General features: G+C 42.5%; 1 protein-coding gene across 2 annotated transcripts in view; it reads right to left on the bottom strand.

Annotated features, from left to right (window-relative positions):
- The window catches only part of FYN (FYN proto-oncogene, Src family tyrosine kinase), a 473,812-nt gene that overhangs the window by 17,149 nt on the left and 436,403 nt on the right, over window positions 1-20,260 (bottom strand). For both annotated transcript variants that reach the window (XM_069234594.1, XM_069234595.1), the window contains exon 13: window positions 1,915-2,046. In XM_069234594.1, coding sequence (XP_069090695.1) covers window positions 1,915-2,046 — 132 coding nt within the window. The remainder of the gene's footprint in view (window positions 1-1,914; window positions 2,047-20,260) is intronic.

Below are 20,260 nucleotides of genomic sequence, written 5' to 3'. Positions count from 1 at the left end.
TTTTTATCGTACCATGGATAGATAACAAAATGAAAGCTTAAAATTGCTATTTATCATCAAACCACAGGTAAGTTTAATACTCATCAAATAATTGGCAGCTCTAAAAATAAAAAATACACAAAAAAATCAAGGGTACCTCAACAATTCCTGTGGTACCTTGAACATCAAAGAAAATTTCCAAAAGAGCTGCCTATGGAGCCCCTTGGGGAATGCACACCCGACCAACGCGGCAACCCAATAATGAAGCATGTCACCTTCGTGGTTCAGGGTCAGTGCATTCTTTGAAGGATCCTCTTTGCACTGTGGACATTTCCTGATTCATGAGTAGACTTACCTTCTTTGCGCATACCTGCCAGAATCTCAGACCGTTTTTTGAACTGATATGTAAGTCTACACTTTGTAGTAAATATTTGTACATGTGAAAAGCCAAAAGTAGTAAATTTATTACAAAGACTAAATTTGCATATTCAGATTTGCTCACATGTAAGTTTACCTTTGTCAACAAGCTCTATTAATTTTAGATACCGCAAACACAAAAAAGGTGCTCGGCTCTGCTTTGCACTGAACCAGTGCGGTTCTCACACGGCTCCTCGTCTGCAGGTGTGTGCATGGATGTTAGTACCTGGAAATTCTTGTTACATAACCTGAAAGGAATTTGTTGTGGACATTGTAATTCTTAGGTCATTTATTGTTTGTTGAGTTATTCCTGGTGATTTTAAGAGATATTCAATGTTTTGGATTTACTTTTTTCCCCTGAGAAAGCCTTTTAATTTTACCTCTGGCAAGTGCACTTGTCACAGAAATCTGTGCGCAAGACCTCCAGGTCTCAGGTTCGAACTCTGCATGGGCTAACTTAGACTTTCATCGTTTTATGGGTGATAAAATGAGTGTCCTTATGGTGCAAACCAGCAACACAGTCGAGGCCAGCACTATGTAAAAACTATAGCGATTATAATGAGAGCCGCTTTCAAACTACAAGAGAGAGCCACAGCATCTAATGAAAATGTTCGTAATGTTCTGATATGGAAAAATATGAAGGACACCAGAATAACTGTCATTAAAGTATAGCAAGTTGCTAGTCAAAAAAAGAAAGGGAAAAAAGGCTTGTATGAGAAAACGCGTATTCACGCCCTCATTCAATTCACAGCATACCCTCTTCCGGCAGGGTGAATAAAAGAAGCTGGATTTGGTATATTGCCTGTGAAGTGGTTCACTTCCTGCTTTACAATCCTCTGTAGAATCTGCAGAACACTTTTTGGTTCCCATAGGAGGCAACTCAGCCCTTCCTCGTTCCATGGTTGGTAACATGACGACCCCTGTTCTTTCCTGAACTAAGAAGCCACAAATCAGTAGCGGTAAGTACCATAAAGAAAACAAGTCATGGTTCTTATGTCACTTGTATTGAGGGCACCGGAATCCTCTGAAAAGGGTGACCGGACTGTTCCTTTTTGGGCAGAATCAAGTCTGCAGATGGCTGTCCCCTGTCTGGAGTTGCAGAGTCAGAAAAAAGGAGTCAGTGGACTCTAATGAGACCCAGAGTCATTACACGTTGGATGAGATTAATTCAAGCATTCTATCATTTAGAAATGATTTTTTTATCATAGGACGTAGCGAGTCTAGCAAAGGCTCCAGAGACTTTAGCTCCAGTAAATGCAAGTAATGTATAGGATGAGCGGTGGAATTCTGCCTAAATCTCAGAGGCAAGCTCCCTCAAGTCATTGCTTGTAATATTGGAAGTCCTGTGCCTGTTCAGACTCTGGGTACACTGAACGCACAAACTGGGTCACCGAAGCCTACGAAAGTGTATCATACCAACAGTAATAATTAACCCATGTTATTACTGCTTCTACTGATTTCAGTATTCAATATATTTGTATACACATTGCTGTATTTTGAGTGTGCGCATTTGCTTACCTGGATATGGCACTCTTCCCTTGGTAACGAGTTCGGTCAGTAAAATACCAAAAGACCACACGTCTGATTTGATTGTGAACCTTCCATATAGCGCTGCTTCTGGGGCTGTCCATTTTATGGGGAACTTTGCACCTAGTGGATAAAGTGAAAGTCTTAGAAGCTGCCTATTTATCATACAACAGGAGCAGCATCCATAGCCCCACCGACAAAGTCTACTCTGCGTGAAATAGTCCAGAATGACTCCAAGCAATAAAAAGCACGCTATTAGCTAAGCCAAGCACTATGGACAGGTTTTGTACTTTTTTCTTTTATGTATCCTTCAATACACTTGATAAACCCTACACCAGAAAACATCATAAAAAACTTTTGAACATGAAAGATCTCACTAAGCAAAATTCTACAAGGGCAAAATACATTAAGTTACATTGAACAAACATGTAGTATACAATATCTATTTATGTCATTTAAGAATGGAACTTTGACAGCTTTAAACATACAGAACGAGAAGAAAATGTAGTATTTTTGAGACGTCTGCAGCGAAATCACATTATTCTAGTTCTAGAAGTCAGAAACCTACAAAATGTGTGTTAAACCTGGGACCGGCCACATATGAACAACTAAATGAATATGGTGGGTGCACGGATGAAAACACGTTTCTTGCATATGCATTAGTTAAACTGATAAGAAAACATGAATAAAATATAAGCACATACTTTTCGGCTGGTGTACAGATTTTGCATTTTTTCTTCGTAACTCATGCTAAAGAAAAAACCCACTCCAACCGAAAATAAAAAGTCAGATCTGTATTTTTTTCCAGTTGGTAGTTATTGACCAAGAAGCAGTAGACATGAGGACCGCTAGTAACGGAACCTGGTTTGCACTTACCAGGACTTTCACCCAATTTTGTGTACTAACATGTAAGACAAAAACTTGGCAAAGCCAATGCCCCTGGCTTGCCTGCAGTACACAGGCAGGGATGGGAGGTGCCATTATTCCATGCATTTGAAATTGTGAGGCAGAAAAAGACTGTGGCCGCTTAACCTGCGACACAATATTTTCGACACAGTGTGACCATCCGCGGAATGCTGTGGCTCTGTCGGTATAGAATTCATAAAAGATGCCAACAGAAAGCGACAGCTCTCTGTAGCTAGATGCCAACCAAAGGAATTATTAGTTTTGGTAGCCTCCCATTTGATGATACCTTTCATATCTAACAGTTCATGTCAGCACTTAACTAGAATTTGTTTCGGGCATATTTGTAACACAAAATATGAATTTACTTAGAGAGAAGCAGACCACAATATAACTGTAGGGGCACTGATAACTAAAGCCGTACAGCACTTCCACATGTCACACAGCACGGAATCTGCCACTATTTGCGAAAATAGTGAAATGTCTTAAATATCCAGGTCCTGTCTTGTTCTGCGTGGCTTTTACCATTTATGCCATTGATAGACCCAGGTTACAAGTAACCAGATTACTCACGAGCCATCTTCGTTACTTTAAGTCCTAGTCTACCTCATAGCTCTGGATTGCCCCTCTAAACCCACTTTCCGCAGCTAAGTTTCCATGTTCTATGGTGCTTTGTACATTTATTGGACTCCTCTTTGAGTCCGAAGTTGTTTTATACAAATTGGAGAGCAGAGTTTAAACAAATAGGAGAAATGCTTCTTTTTTTTTTTTTTTTTTAAATCTACTGGATTCAGACGGGTGAGGGGCTTTTAAAGGAGATGTGATCTGCTGAGCTGCCTCGCTTCTCTGCCCTGTGCCCCTACTTTTCAATTGGATCTATGCTTAATACCAAAAGGAGGCTGAGCGTGGAGGAAGAGCAGTGACAATGTGAGGCTCAACGAGGGAGGGAAAAGAAAAGACAAGGCGGATCTTAAATATTTTACTCATCCCCTGTGTTCCTCTTCAGTGTAGAAGTCCCAAGCTCTCGGAAATATGGCTGTAGTGGCATGACGGACAGGCGAATATTACATATTCAATTCCGAATATATGTTTGGACATGGAGATGTTTTCCTTGTAGGAGCTCCTAGTGACAACCCATGTCAATTGAGTTATGTGGCGTCACTGGGAACCCCTTGATGTAAAATATCTCCACTCTTAATGATAATTATTTTTTTCATAACCAGCGACAGTTCCAAAAATGCACTGGTTACATAATATAAATGCAGAAACACATATAACATGCTTCAACAATGCGTGCCGTCTGTGAGATCCACAGTCCCCTCTCTTGAGTCGGAATGGAGAAGGCTGTAGAGTAAAGGGGGGGGATATCTGCAAGTCACTGTCTACTAGTGGCCCATGCAAGCCGTGGGAAGTAAGACACCTGGGCCATAGGAGACTGTGCCAATGCAGGGGGAGTAAGGAACAACAGAGTAATGTAAGGTCTTTGGGATCTAAAGTGTGATCAATGAATGGGAAACATCAGTTGCTCATTAGTCTACTGGAAGTGGGTGGATTGGGCCTCCGGGGATACTCCTGTACATGTATGGATGGTAGTGGAGCCTTCAATATTCACAGCGGGATGAGCTGTAGCTTATCACCGTCTGGGGTTTGGGAGTGAGTGGGTCAATGATGATTCTTGTGTTCTGCAGAATAGTTGAAAACTGCTCAAAAGCTTTATCTGATCTAATCCTAAGTAAAAGGCTCTATTGTTTAAGAGAAAAGTAGGTGTCCTGGTAGAACTCAAAATGGCCTTGTCTGACTTTCCGAAAGGGTCACATTAATGACCGACAGCGGAAGAACTGCAAAATGGGAGCTATGGCAGCATAAGAGGAAGACTGCCCCAACAGATTTTTAATTAGTAGGAGAAAAAAAATCTGTTGAGAAGCGGAAATAAAATAAATGAAGCATAAAGTCAAAGGGAGTAAAGCAATCACAACTGAAGAGAGCAAGTAAATAGGAAGGATAGGGAAAAACAAAGAAAAGTAAAGTTAGGGAAAGTATGTGAGTTCCCCATATTCAAAACCAGAATTAGTAAAGCCGATAGGCCCAGTTTTGACTACTACCCTTTTAGCTTAGTCACTGCTTGATTTGTTTTTGTCATAGGTTTTGCAAAACTTTACTGTAGGGGAAGATGCCGGACACTCCTCTATTTAAATGAAAACATTGGCTAAAAGCACAAACATTTATGTGTTCTGCATAAAAGATTGCCAAACTAGTCTTAGGACTTAGGGGAACTGCTTCATGCACAATTGTGCTAATTGGGAAAAGGCAGAATGCAGTCACTCACAGTGAAGTTAGCCAATGGCTGAAGTGGGTTGACCCTCTGCCCCATGCTGCACTATAGCAGGTGGAAGAAAGATGTGAATGACACAATAAAGACCATTGGATAAAGAAGGCTAGTTGAAAGCTCCTATACGTATGTATGTTATACCTATAATTTTAGAAAAATCAAAAGAGCTTGACTTACATCAAACCTAAAACACAAACTGGGATTTACAGAAAGTTTCCCAACCTGCTGGCAAAAAAAAATGAACACTCCTATATCAGTGCGTGTTGCACCTCCTATCTTGATACAGCAGACGTCAGACATGGCACACCAGTGCATCAGATGAAGTGTGTCTTTATGATTAACGCATTTACCACAACTTTAATCAGTCATGCATCCTTGACAGTCATTGATATTAAAATCTGCATACAATAAAGACACAAAGTAGCATGAAGAACATGAATCACCATTAATAATCTGAGCTGCAAGCTTCTGTTCCACTCTGTCAGAGTAAATTGTTGCTTCTAAGCACTCTCACTGTCAGAAATCCATCCAGCTCAGGCGGAAGTTGATCACGTGCAATCACTGATCTAGGGGTTTCAATGGATCCGCCTCACGTGTAGCTCTGAGCAAGGACTATAGGCAGGCAGCTCACTCTGGCCATATGCCCCAGTGTTCTAAGGGTGCCTTGAACTCTGGGCTGGAGCCGGCTGGCCAAACCGACATGCGCACTTAGAACTCTATACCCGGGTGTGAAGATCCAGTGCAGGCTCCCAGTTGAGCGTATTTCAGCTTACTCAAACTAATCCAGGCACTTCTCTCATGCTGGATTGGGTGGGAAGAGAAGAAGCAGAGAAGCACCGAGGCGACGAGGAACACAGAGACGGCATGCAGCAAGTAAGTGTTTTTTAATCATTATTCACCCAACCCCCCAGCCGCCACTCCACCAGCGACCGTCCCACCGAGCCGTCGCTGAAGGGAAGTGGAGGATAGAGAGAAAGTGACCAGGGAGGGGGGGGGGGGGGAGAAAGAGTGCATAAGAAGGGGGGCGGGGCTGGATGTAGAAAAGTGAGAGGGTGCGAGGAGACGAAGGGAGTACGGCTGGTTTGAGTATTTTTTTGCCAGGCCCGCTTTTCACGTCACAGTCCGGTCTAGGGTTTAATGCAAGAGTAAGCCAATAGGTGGATGAGGTTAGTAACACGAGCATCCTATATTAGAAATTCCACCGTAGTTAGTTCCCAGAACAGAATCAGCCGTGCTGTGTTCTCGGCTGCGCCTTTCGCTGAACAAGAGAAAAGATTACGAGCAAGCGACTAAGTGATACAATAGATGGCTGGCCTCTTCTCATGTTCTGAGACTACAGCCTTGAAAATTACAACGGGCGCTATTATCTCTGAACTCAAGTAATAATCGAGCTCACACCGAGGCACCAAAAAAGAAAGCGCGAATATCAGGTTGGGATATAAAAGGAAAACGTGCGCACCTGCAAGAAAGTGCGAAACGGATACATTCCAAATGTGTGGAAGTAGCACCACCGTGTGGGCTTTATTGGAATGTTTGAAAAACTAAAACTGCGTTCGTAGCTCGATCTTTTTAATTGTAATTGTAATTACATTTGTAAAGCACTTACTATCCATTGCAGCGCTTTACGGCGAGCTACTCTGGAGCACAGGATAGATGGCTAATGCAGTGGTTATGGATTATTGTTAGTTATTGGGACTAGCCTTTTGTACTGAACTCCAGTTACTTAGTGATAGATTAACAGGAGTAAGGAGTGATCATTAGTGGGAGGTATGCGGGTTCATACAAATATTTGGTGGTATGAATATAACATGTTAGGTTGCAGGAATATGGTTTAAAGGGGGATAGGTTGTTATCCTTGGACTGAGGTGTGAGGCGTTTATAGAAATACAATAATAGACATTAAACCAGACAGGCATACAAATTAGAGTACAATATGCTCAGAGAGAGCATGGATGCCGAGAATGTAAGTTAAGGAGTTAGTGGAAGAAAGAAAGGAGAGAAAACAATTAAGCATTTTAAGTCAATTGCAATTTTTCATGCTGGGTTTTAGGAATATAATTCAAAAACGCTTTCTGAGACATCTTGAAGTTTGAGGAAGTAAAACTGTAGAAAGAAAGAACACTGCATAGATCCATGTCCAGGGCAGGCTGCGTAGATTCATGTCCAGGGCAGGCTGCTTAAGCACGTGAGCCCGCATTTGAAGATCATTTAAACATTAGGAGTCTGAGCATGCTACGTGAAAAGCTGAGGACAGGCCATTTAAACACAATCTGCAGAAGGAAAGTCATTAGTTAATGATCCTCCCTCGCTATTCTAACCAGGCTCTCTCATGCACCTCCGGTGGGCCCCAGCCTCCATACTAAACCACGTCTAGCTAGGAACGTGTCAACTGGTCTGAGCCTATGATGTGGAAAGTGGGTGTCTGCTATTAGAAGGATAACATGACTAAACAGGGGGCGATGCCACACAGGTGAGAAACATTTCCTTACTGTTTCATTAATGCCCTATATGTATATGAGACTCACCTGCCCATTTAAAGCACTGGTATATAATGACAGCATAAACCAGTCAAACATGAGCCCAGAGGGTCATCCCCTAGTTTATGGTGGGATTTGTCACTGCATGCCAAAGTTTAGTAAATTAGTACTCCAAAGTTTGTCTACACCTGACACAATGTCTACGGGTATGATACAGCATTCCTAGGCAATGGCATTACTCTGAGTACTTAAAAAGTTCAACTTTAACCAAAAGCTTTTGAAAATATTTATATGGGAGAACTCCCAATCCTCCTGTAAAGTGTTTTTCAAATGCCAGGGTACTGTGACAACTTTTTCAAATCCCAAGAAACGCTGGCAAAGCTACTGACACAATGTGACTTAAAATCACTATGAATCAAATTTTCTAAATATTTAAAAATCAGAACCACTAAATGCCACGAGAAGCGTTGTTGTCATCACCGAGCTTTAACCAAAATTACAGGGTCAATGTGCACTTAAATACACTGCCAACCCCCAATTTACCAGAAAATGCCCCAAGTGTGACCCTCAATGCCCAATCTCTCTTTCAATTACCCCGGGTTTTCTGTAGCCAACAATCATACCAAGGAAAACAAATTTGTAGTGACAAAGCACTTTAAATGTGTCTAGCCAAGTGATAAATGTATTAATGGTAACATGCCCAAAATGAAGGTATCAAATGACTGTATACGTGATTTGTTGATGCACACTGCATCATAGTGCTGATCTTACTTGATAATAATTTAGGGACACAAATTTATTACAGTGTTTCACCTATTATGTAGTGTGATTCCTTGGTTCACCAGGCACTGATAAAAAGTTTGAGTTTAAGAAACATTTGTTTTTCTAACTGACAACATACATTGCATGGACATCGTCATTGTAAACACCTACATTCTGTTGGTGCTATTTCCATCAACCTAGCAGCAATGACTGGGCAAAGCACTGTTTTAACTCTGCTCACAGGTAGTTTAACTCACATTGAAGTAGTAACCAGCGCTCCAAGGCTGTGTGTCATTGTACTCATTTCAGGAAAGCGTGTAGTATATTTTAGCTTACTACTGATGGTTGCTTAATAGGGCCTATCAGAAGGAGTCTTATCAGTGGTAAATGAAAATCTGTCAACCTTTTGACATAAAATTGCAGGTCATGTGAAGTCTCGGGTGATCATGTTAGGGGGAATGGTGTACAAACTCATTTTTGGAGGGTGTCCAAGGTTTAAAAAGAGGGTGACCCCATTAAAGTGTACCAGTTAAAAATGTGGGTGACTTGACAGATATGCTTCTTGTCCAGCATGTGGTGAAATGTTATGTCCATTATCAAGTGATTAGTGAGAGAAAATTGCCCACAGGTGTGATGACTTGTTGAATTACTTCAACTACGCAATCCCTATAGGATGCTATTGCAATGACTGGGTGATGTCCCCAGCGATATCATCAATTGTATCATTTAACATGTAATGAGTGATGTAATGTGTGAGGTTATAAGCAGTGCATTATGGTGGTGCAAGTTATAGCTCGCTCAGTAAACTATAACTTGTGTATTTCAGTGTTTTTTTGTTTTATAAATTTTGATCTCATTTGAACACCTAACTATAATGCTACTTTAACCTTTGTTTATTTCAGAGAATTTATTTTTTTAATATAAGTTGTTACTTTAATCTTTGTTTTTCACAGTGAATTTCTGTTTTTAAAAAATCATATTAAGACTTGAGAATACTCCAGCCCCCTCAGTAAACGTGTCGCCAACAGCCCTGCGGTGCACCCTGTTATAGCTGGCCACCTCCCTTGCCAGCGGCTGCCCAAACCCCCATGGGTGCCCAACGCTCAGTTGGAAATGGCCAAAGTTCATGCTGAACAGGGTGTTGGATGAAGGGCTTGAAATCTGGCCAGGCCAACCTCCAGCAGATGCCCTCACCCCACCTGGGCCCGTCTTTTTGCTGAGTGCAGCAGAGGGTTGGCCACATGGCCTGGCCTCCAAACCAGGCCCTGCACCCAACCTCCCTGCTGGAAGCCAACCACCTGCTATGCGTGGCAGAAGGCCCGCGCAGAGTGGGTGGGCTATATAGGCCAGGCTCTGCATCCACCTCCACCGCCGCGGCCGCCAACCCCCCACCTGTGCACATTCTTCAGCAGTGGTGTGGCCTGTGCCAATCCACGGCAAGCAGCCAAAGCCCACTGAGCACAATGTACAACCTGCACAATAGCAGCTGACTGCAGGGTCTGGTCTATGACCTGAGCCTTGTTTTATTTTAATGTGTTTTTGTTACCCAGTACTGGCACTGTGCCTCCGGATTTTTATTTATTTGACTTAAGGGATGGTGGTCCCTTTGGACTCCCCAGGTGGCCCTGGGGTCAGGGTCTGTCCACCTCTGCCCCTTAGGCTTTTTCAATTTTTTTTTTCAGGACTTGGGGACCGAGTCTTTCTGTCTATTAATGGTGGCTACATTATTTTGTTCAGAGTTGTTGGCTAGCGCCAATCAGATCACTCGGTACCATGGTACTGTTTTACTGAAATGTCTAATGGGATACAAAATCTCCTTGGGCCAATGAGAAGGCCCTTTTCAAAAAATATTTCTAGTACTGCTGGGCTCCAGTTGGACAAACCGTTCAGAAATATCTAGCCTTTTGTGAGCGTCAACACCAATATTGTGGCAAAAGTATCAAGCAACAAGTTATGATGAAGGTAAGATTAAATAGGTAATCATAGGTTTACTATAGTTAAGTCCACTTATATGGACCTTGATGACACATATTTATCCTAAAGATACGTACATGTGCACTTAAGAATAATACATCTATATTTACGAGTATGCACTTACCTTCTCCATATTTTGGTCATCTATATTTAAGCCTTCATCTTTTGGCCCCACAATATTTTTCTCTTCAATATTCTGTCATACAACTGTATAGCCGTTCAGCTATTTTTTTTTTCTGTATCAGATAGCTAACTTTCCCACGGGAATTAATATGAGAAATCGTACTTTTGAGATCCCCCTTTTCTTGGTCCCGGCATATTGGATCTGTGCAAATCGTTCCCTGAAGGAGCTAAAGTTGATGAAATGTTTTGTGCAGATTTGTCACACGCCATCAAAGATATTGAAGAAACAATGAATACCTTTCCTATGGAAACTCTGACCTAAATATAACAACACAGTGAGAATTGTTCATGACCAGTGCCTTGATATGGTCGAGTAAGGCTGTAGACTTACTGCTCCACTGGCTAAGTGGAGGATGCATTTAGGATCAAGCCTGAGTGAATAGGTGGCTTTTAGTAGCTGGCCTCATATATACTGCATTTCTATAGTTCAAGAATGGCCATCATTTACAGATCTTCATGTGAAGACTTGCACAAGTAGCAAAGTGGCATTTCCCAAGATGTTAGGTTTTTCATGTGACACAAAGGGAAAGTTGATGAGTCCAGCTAACAGGATATCAGAGTTGAACTAATAGGAAGTGAGCTAACTCCCCCACCTCTGGTGAATACAAATACTTGGAACAAAGCGGTGTCTCCAAAACATGTACTTTTAGTCTCCATAATCAAATCAATATATTCTTTTGCTGACTCTGTATTGATCTTTCGCTTGAAGTGTAGGGAGACTCTTAATGCGGGTGCTGGGGAGAGTGAGTCATTTTGATGGCACACTTAGGCTGCTCATACTCAGCCTTTAATTGAGTTGGGACATTTAACATCAGAGACTACAAAGAACATTGGCACCCACAGTGGCCAGTGAGACAGGAAGTAGCCGATGAGTCACATTAGTCAATGCAGACTGTCTCCAGCGCTGAAATCCTTGTGATAACACGTCTGCGCTCAGAACGTAGCATTCTCAATATGAGGCCACACACCAGAGACTAAAATTATCATCCCCAAGGTGCCTTTAGGAATGCAGGAAACCAAAAAGGGAATGTAGCACGAAAAGCCTTCTTCAAAAAGTGGTAGTGGGTTTTATAGCAGACTCAGCCAATCACAGCAGATGCTGCAAATTAGAACCATCCATATGCCTGGCTCCTGCGTGCAGAGTACATGATAGATAGGTCTCCCGAACATAGGAATTTTGCTTCTATGAAAAGGCAGGCATTTTTTAAAAAGTATTTTGAAATGTTAATACTGTGTAGGCCGTCCCTGTTGGAGAAGCACCAGGAATAATTTGCATATGGCTGGTCTCTTGACGCGAGAGGCATAGTGAGCGGAAAAATGATGGCCTGGAATGTGACTCAAACGATTGCTAGCAGTTAATTCCAGGATTACATCCACCTCGTTAGGGTCGAGCCTGCGTTGCATGCGCTCGCGCATCGCAGCGAGGCGCTTTTAGTTATTAGAAAAGGGCTCGGAGCCCTGTCGACGTCCCGTCAGTGTGTTTCATTGGTTCGTGGGCTTGCCTAGTAAAATCTGCTTGCTTTCATTAGTGGAAGGCATGCACACGTCATGCCTTTTCCGGTGGTTAGCCCTCCTCGAGCGCAGCGACCAAGTACAGAAAACATGCAAGGCTCGCTGTTTTCTGTCGGATCGTGGACTACTTTTTCTCTATTTTCCTAGCGCGATTTCGACTGGCAGAAGTCGAGCGCTTTACACAGTTAATTTCTCTTTTTCGGGTTACGTACATAAAACCACTTTTGCCGATAGATGAAAAGTCGGGTTAGGAGTTTACAGCGATCAGCTCTAACATCAGCAAACGCGAGACCCGTTGCATTGCAAATGCTTGTTTTTGTTGTTGTTGCAGATTTCCCCCGTAAGCAGCAAATGTGACATAATTGACAAGGTAGAAGGCAGCAAAGTGTCAGTTTGGGCCCCTTGAAACAGTTGCCATTTTAAAACTCTAGATCATGCTAGGCCTTGTAGAGGAGGGTGCTGCAGTGGGATTGCATTCGTCCAGACCACTTGTAGGTGCTGCATATCATGGTGCAGGGTCCCCAACCTTTGGTTGGCTTCGAGTAACATTGGACTAGAATTTCAAATAGTGAGTAACAGCCCTTCCTCGCTGGAACATAGTTTTGTTTATTGGCAAAAAGATTGGTAGAACTTAATACTATATTGGATTGGAATTGGAAATTGTTCTATCCACATGGCACATCTAAACTAACAACCTAGGTAAGGCAAGTTGCAATTACTTTTATTCGTATTCTAAATTAACATGTTGTTGACTGGCAGGATCGGCATTCTCCCAAAGGATTTTTGGAGGAATGTATTTGCAAAGAGTTCATTTTTTGCAAATAAGGCTAGTTTCATTTGACATCATTGCAAGATTTGAAAATAATTTTATAGGGGAAAAAGAAGTTCCTCAAAAACGTTCTTGAGAACCACAATGATTAACAACCCTTTCTGTACCACTCTGTGATGTTGTTCAAAGCCTGTACGATTTTAAGACCACTTTACAGAGGGAGATGAGAGTTCATACTAAGAAATTTATTGGAAGATTTAGAGGCAAATAGTTCATTTGAAGGAGTTAAAGGGAGCTTATAGAGGCTTGGTTCCACGAAAGGGATGTTTAGTATTGAAGAGACAGATGGTGCATTTGTAAACATATTAGTGACATTGATTAAAACTTCTTAGCATTTAATTACCGCTTTGCAGGAGACGAGGAGGGGATATTTACCCCACCTACAGAACATTGGTGATATTTAATGACACACACATTTTTATGCACACAGCTAGTAAGTAATAATGACTAATAAGTTTTATGATTAAAAAAACACCTTTAATGCATATCTGTCTCCCAAAGGAATTGTTAGGAAACATATTTTCAAAGGGTGCATTTATAAGCACACTAAGGGCCTGATTTACGAAAATTAGTGCCGCCTTTGTGTCATTTTTTGACACAAATGCGGCACAAACTTACAAAATATATTTATATTTTGTAGGTTTGCACTGCTTTTGTGTAAAAAAATGACGCAAAGGCGGTGGTAACTTTTCATGAATCAGGCCCTAAATCTTTCACCTTATTCATAAGATTGTAGGACTCAACGAAAATTAAGTAGGGTGTATAGAAGTTATCATACAAAAGAACTTTGGGAACTTAGTCGCAAATGATGTATTTTAAAGCTCATTACGCCAATAATATTTGTGGAAACCTCGAGGATTGAAACCACCCACCTTCCCTTAGTCAGGGTGATAAGTAGTCATTTGGAATTCGGATATGTCTTGCAAATGTAAAATTTTATAACTCATTAGGCGGGAAACATAGGTCAATATTTGGTAGCATTTAAATACCTTTCAGAGAGGAACTTTTTGTTCTCCAATAAAAGGAGTAATTTTGTGGCAAATAGTTCTGTTTTAGCACATTGGGACAGTACCATTTGTCAAAGTGGTGTTTAAAGAGTGCTTATGGTTTGGAACACATATTTAATACTGTAGTACAAAATACTTAGTTAAAATGTAGTGCAATGTACAGAACACTATACTGGGGGTTTTGACAATGACCTCATAGGAATTTCTGTTATATTTGATGACAAACAAAGCCTTGTTATGCATGTTAATCTAATTACATTTGTAAAACGTTAGTAGAATATAAGACAACTTTTCTGTGGATCCCGAGTGCTCTCTTTCAGAAACATTTAAATATTGCTATACAGAGTAGTTTCGGTGTTTTCTTTCTAAAGTTTCTTGATGCCTCATTATCCACATTTTACAAGCACACACACGGACATTTTCACATCCACTTTGTTGCAGTGTGCACACTTTCCAACTTTCATGATGCTCCTTCAAGGTAACCCTTCTACAATGTTTCCAGTGCTTCACACAGTCATTAACTTTCACATTACAGGTTTGCGTACTGCTTCTTGCCCCAATTACCTCACCATCTTCCAAGCTTCCAATAATGTCATGTTATCCATTACTGTTTGTTTCAGTTCGATATCCTTTCACTCAATTAGTCTGCAAATATGTTATGCATGCTTACAAGTTCAGGGATTTTTAAAAATCTGATGATGCCTGTGCAATGGTGGACGTGACCAGCCACCTGACTAGCACACTGTGACTGCACTGATGCTGAGCTCACACAGGCTTGGTTAATTTGCAGAAATCCAGACTGGCTATTTGAATCACTAGTCTTATAGGGGTTAGGCTGTAAAATTGATTATGGGCCAGTATGGCAGTCTGGGGTTTTTGCTGGTGCAGGGTAGCATCAACAGTAGTTCGAGGCAGGTCAGTGGCTATGGACACTCACAAAAGGCACAGAAAGACAGGTAGTAATTCGGGCCCATGTCAGTACTTGTGAGGCAGCTTTGAAAAGCAGGGAGGATGCAGGGCTCCACTCATCCTGTATTTAGTGCCTCACGCTGACTTATGGCTGAGATTTGTAGTGACAGGATCTTTGCCCAATAATGGCAAGCTAGGAGGGTGAAAACTGGATAAAAAAAGCAAGATAACGAATATTCCTTGCAACAAAGCAATTCTAGCTTCACTGATCATGCATTTACAATCATCTGAATATTACACATCTGTATTATTTTTCTTTCTCTCTCCAGATGGCAGTTCTTAATCTTTCATTTACAGGCCACAGGCTAGTACAACCTAACAGGCATTGCTAGAGACAATGAAAATGTCACTTACCCAGTGTACATCTGTTCGTGGCATCAGTCGCAGTAGATTCGCATGTTCTGCAATAGCTCGCCATCTGGTGTTGGGCCGGAGTGTTACAAGTTGTTTTTCTTCGAAGAAGTCTTTCGAGTCACGGGACCGAGTGACTCCTCCTTTTGTCTCCATTGCGCATGGGCGTCGACTCCATCTTCGATTGTTTTTCCCCGCAGAGGGTGAGGTAGGAGTTGAATTGTAGTAATAGTGCCCATGCAATGGAGTGACTAAGTATGCACCTATTTAAGGTTGAGATGACACATATATAAATAATTGAAGGTAACTTCCAAACTGCTACAGGCTCCCGGGGAGGCGGGTGGGCACATGCGAATCTACTGCGACTGATGCCACGAACAGATGTACACTGGGTAAGTGACATTTTCAGTTCGATGGCATCTGTCGCTGTAGATACGCATGTTCTGCATAGACTAGTAAGCAGTTATTTCCCCAAAAGCGGTGGATCAGCCTGTAGGAGTGGAAGTAGTCTGAAATAATGTTCTTAATACGGCTTGACCTACTGTGGCTTGTTGTGCGGATAACACGTCTACACAGTAGTGCTTGGTGAATGTGTGAGGCGTAGACCATGTGGCTGCCTTACATATTTCTTGCATTGGGATGTTTCCTAGAAAGGCCATGGTAGCACCTTTCTTTCTGGTTGAGTGTGCCCTTGGTGTAATGGGCAGCTGTCGTTTAGCTTTGAGGTAGCAGATTTGGATGCATTTAACTATCCATCTGGCTATACCTTGTTTTGAAATTGGGTTTCCTGCATGAGGTTTTTGAAATGCAATAAAGAGTTGTTTAGTCTTTCTGATGTTTTTTGTTCTGTCAATGTAATACATCAATGCTCTTTTGACATCTAATGTATGTAGTGCCCTTTCAGCTACGGTATCTGGCTGTGGAAAGAACACTGGAAGTTCCACTGTTTGATTTAGATGGAACGGTGAAATAACCTTTGGCAAAAATGTAGGATTGGTCCTTAGGACGACTTTATTTTTGTGTAGTTGTATAAAAGGTTCCTGTATTGTAAACGCCTGAATCTCGCTTACTCTTCTTAGGGAAGTAATGGCGATGAGAAATGCCACCTTCCAGGTTAGGAACTGTATGTCGCAGGAGTGCATGGGTTCGAAAGGTGGACCCATAAGTCTAGTTAGGACAACATTTAGGTTCCATGAAGGAACAGGTAGTGTTCTTGGTGGTATAATTCTCCTAAGGCCCTCCATGAATGCTTTAATGACTGGTATCTTATATAGGGAAGTTGAATAGGTAGTCTGCAGGTATGCAGATATTGCTGCAAGGTGTATTTTAATGGAAGAGAAAGCTAGGTTAGATTTTTGTAAGTGAAGCAAGTAACCCACTACATGTTCTGGAGTTGTGTGTAATGGTTGTATTTGATTAATATGGCAGTAGCAAACAAACCTCTTCCATTTACTTGCATAGCAGTGCCTGGTGGATGGCCTTCTGGCTTGTTTTATGACTTCCATACATTCTTGGGTAAGTTGTAAGTGCCCGAATTCTAGGATTTCAGGAGCCAGATTGCTAGATTCAGCGATGCTGGATCTGGGTGTCTGATCTTTTGGTTGTGCTGTGTCAACAGATCTGGCCTGTTGGGCAATTTGATGCAGGGTACCACTGATAGGTCTAGCAGCGTTGTGTACCAGGGTTGCCTTGCCCAAGTTGGTGCTATCAATATGAGTTTGAGTTTGCTTTGACTGAGTTTGTTTACCAGGTAAGGAAGGAGAGGGAGAGGAGGAAAAGCGTAAGCAAATATTCCTGACCAGTTCATCCATAGGGCATTGCCTTGGGATTGTTTGTGTGGGTATCTGGATGCGAAGTTTTGGCATTTTGCGTTCTCCCTTGTCGCAAACAAGTCTATCTGAGGTGTTCCCCAGAGTTTGAAATAAGTGTTCAGAATTTGGGGGTGAATTTCCCATTCGTGGACCTGTTGATGATCTCGAGAGAGATTGTCTGCGAGTTGATTTTGGATCCCTGGTATAAACTGTGCTATTAGGCGAATTTGGTTGTGAATTGCCCAATGCCAAATTTTTTGTGCTAGCAGGCTTAACTGCGTGGAGTGCGTCCCTCCCTGCTTGTTTAGATAATACATTGTTGTCATGTTGTCTGTTTTGACGAGAATGTATTTGTGAACTATTATTGGTTGGAAAGCTTTTAGTGCTTGAAAAACTGCTAGAAGTTCTAGGTGATTGATATGCAGTTTTGTTTGATGTACGTTCCATTGTCCTTGTATGCTGTGTTGATCGAGGTGTGCTCCCCACCCTGTCATGGAAGCATCTGTTGTTATTACGTATTGTGGCACTGGGTCTTGGAAAGGCCGCCCCTTGTTTAAATTTATGTTGTTCCACCACCTAAGCGAGAGGTAAGTTTGGCGGTCTATTAACACCAGATCTAGAAGGTGACCCTGTGCTTGAGACCACTGTGATGCTAGGCATTGTTGTAAGGGCCTCATGTGCAGTCTTGCGTTTGGGACAATGGCTATGCATGAAGACATCATGCCTAGGAGTTGTAATACCATCTTTGCCTGTATCTTTTGTGTTGGATACATGCGTTGTATGATGGTGTTGAAATTTAGAATTCTTTGTGGACTTGGAGTGGCTACTCCCTTTGATGTGTCTATTATGGCTCCTAGGTATTGTTGTACCTTGCGCGGCAGAATGTTGGATTTTGTAAAGTTGACGGTGAACCCGAGTTTGAAGAGGGTTTGTATGATCTGATTTGTGTGATTTGAGCACTGTATGAACGAATGGGCCTTGATTAGCCAGTCGTCCAAATATGGGAACACATGTATTTGCTGCCTTCTTATGTGTGCAGCGACTACCGCTAGACATTTGGTAAAGACTCTTGGTGCGGTTGTTAATCCGAAAGGCAGTACCTTGAATTGGTAATGTATTCCTTTGAATACAAACCTTAGGTATTTCCTGTGCGATGGGTGTATTGGTATATGGAAATAAGCATCCTTGAGGTCTAAAGTTGCCATGTAGTCGTGTAGTTTTAGCAATGGCAATACTTCTTGTAGTGTGACCATGTGGAAGTGGTCTGATTTGATGAAAGTGTTCACTACTCTGAGGTCTAGGATTGGTCTCAGTGTTTTGTCCTTCTTTGGTATCAGAAAGTACAGTGAGTAAACTCCTGTGTTTATTTGTGTGTTTGGCACTAATTCGATTGCATTCTTTTGCAATAGTGCCTGCACTTCTATCTCCAGGAGATTGGAATGGTGTGTTGTTAAATTTTGTGCTTTTGGTGGTATGTTTGGAGGGAATTGTAGAAATTCTATGCAATAACCATGTTGGATAATTGCTAGAACCCAAGTGTCTGTAGTGATTTTCTCCCATGCTTTGTAATAATGACCTATTCTTCCCCCCACTGGTGTTGTGTGGAGGGGGTGAGTGACATGTGAGTCACTGTTTAGTAGTAGGGGTTTTGGGGCTTTGAAATCTTCCTCTATTTCTAGGGAATTGCCCTCCTCTATATTGTCCCCGAAAACCTCCTCTATACTGTCCCTGGTAACTGGACGGTGTGGCTTGTGAGGTGCTGGCTTGTGTGCTTTGACCCCGAAACCCCCCTCGAAAGGGCGTTTTACGGAATGTGCTGTAATTCCCTCTGCTCTGCGGGGAGTAGAGTGCGCCCATGGCTTTGGCAGTGTCCGTATCTTTTTTGAGTTTCTCAATCGCTGTGTCCACTTCTGGACCGAACAGTTCTTTTTCATTAAAAGGCATATTGAGAACTGCTTGTTGAATCTCTGGTTTAAATCCAGACGTTCGGAGCCATGCATGCCTTCTGATAGTTACAGATGTATTAATTGTCCGTGCAGCTGTATCTGCAGCGTCCATGGAGGAGCGTATCTGGTTGTTGGAGATGGTCTGTCCCTCCTCAACCACTTGTTTTGCCCTATTTTGTAAGTCCTTGGGCAGATGTTCAATGAGATGTTGCATCTCGTCCCAGTGGGCTCTGTCATAGCGCGCAAGTAGTGCCTGGGAGTTCGCGATGCGCCACTGGTTTGCAGCTTGTGCTGCGACTCTTTTACCAGCTGCATCGAACTTGCGGCTTTCTTTATCTGGGGGTGGTGCATCTCCAGATGTGTGAGAGTTGGCCCTTTTCCTAGCTGCTCCTACAACGACAGAGTCTGGTGGCAGCTGTGTAGTGATGAAAACCGGGTCTGTAGGAGGCGCCTTATACTTTTTTTTTTTTTTTCCACCCTTGGTGTGATTGCCCTACTTTTGACCGGCTCCTTAAAGATGTCTTTTGCGTGCCGGAGCATACCAGGGAGCATAGGCAGGCTTTGGTATGAGCTGTGGGTGGAGGAGAGTGTGTTGAATAAGAAATCATCCTCGACCTGTTCTGAGTGGAGGCTTACGTTGTGAAATTGTGCTGCTCTAGCCACCACTTGAGAGTACGCGGTGCTGTCTTCTGGTGGAGATGGCTTTGTAGGGTATGCCTCCGGACTGTTATCTGACACTGGGGCGTCGTATAGGTCCCATGCGTCCTGATCTTGGTCACCCTGGCTCATGGTGGTGTGAGCTGGGGAGTGCGATGGAGTTTGTGCTGGTGAGACGTTAATCACGGGCGGAGGAGAGGGTGGTGGGGTAACTCTTTTCACCACTTTTGGTTGTGGTGTTTGTTCCGTCTGGAACTCCAACCTTCTCTTTCTCCTAATGGGGGGAAGGGTGCTTATTTTTCCTGTCCCCTGCTGTATGAAGATACGCTTTTGCGTATGGTCCACATCAGTTGCTTGTAGCTCTTCCTCAAACCTATGCTTCTGCATTTGGGAGGTTAGCGAGTGCTCTTCTGTATAAGAGCCTGAAGCTGGGTCGCTTGCAGTTTGTTTCGGCATCGAAACTCTGTCTGCGTGTTTTTTCGGCTCCGAGGTGACTTTTTTCCTTTTCGGGGCCGAAACCTCTCGGCGTCGATCTGTTTCGGTGCCGCTATTTCGGTGTCGAGCCGTGTCCACACCGGCATCTCGGTGTCGAGGCTTGTCTCCAGCACTTTCTCGGTCCCGAGAAGG

The sequence above is a fragment of the Pleurodeles waltl genome, chromosome 5 (assembly GCF_031143425.1).
Source record: "Pleurodeles waltl isolate 20211129_DDA chromosome 5, aPleWal1.hap1.20221129, whole genome shotgun sequence".
NCBI classification, from domain to species: domain Eukaryota; kingdom Metazoa; phylum Chordata; class Amphibia; order Caudata; family Salamandridae; genus Pleurodeles; species Pleurodeles waltl.
This window is presented reverse-complemented; position numbering and strand designations above follow the sequence as displayed.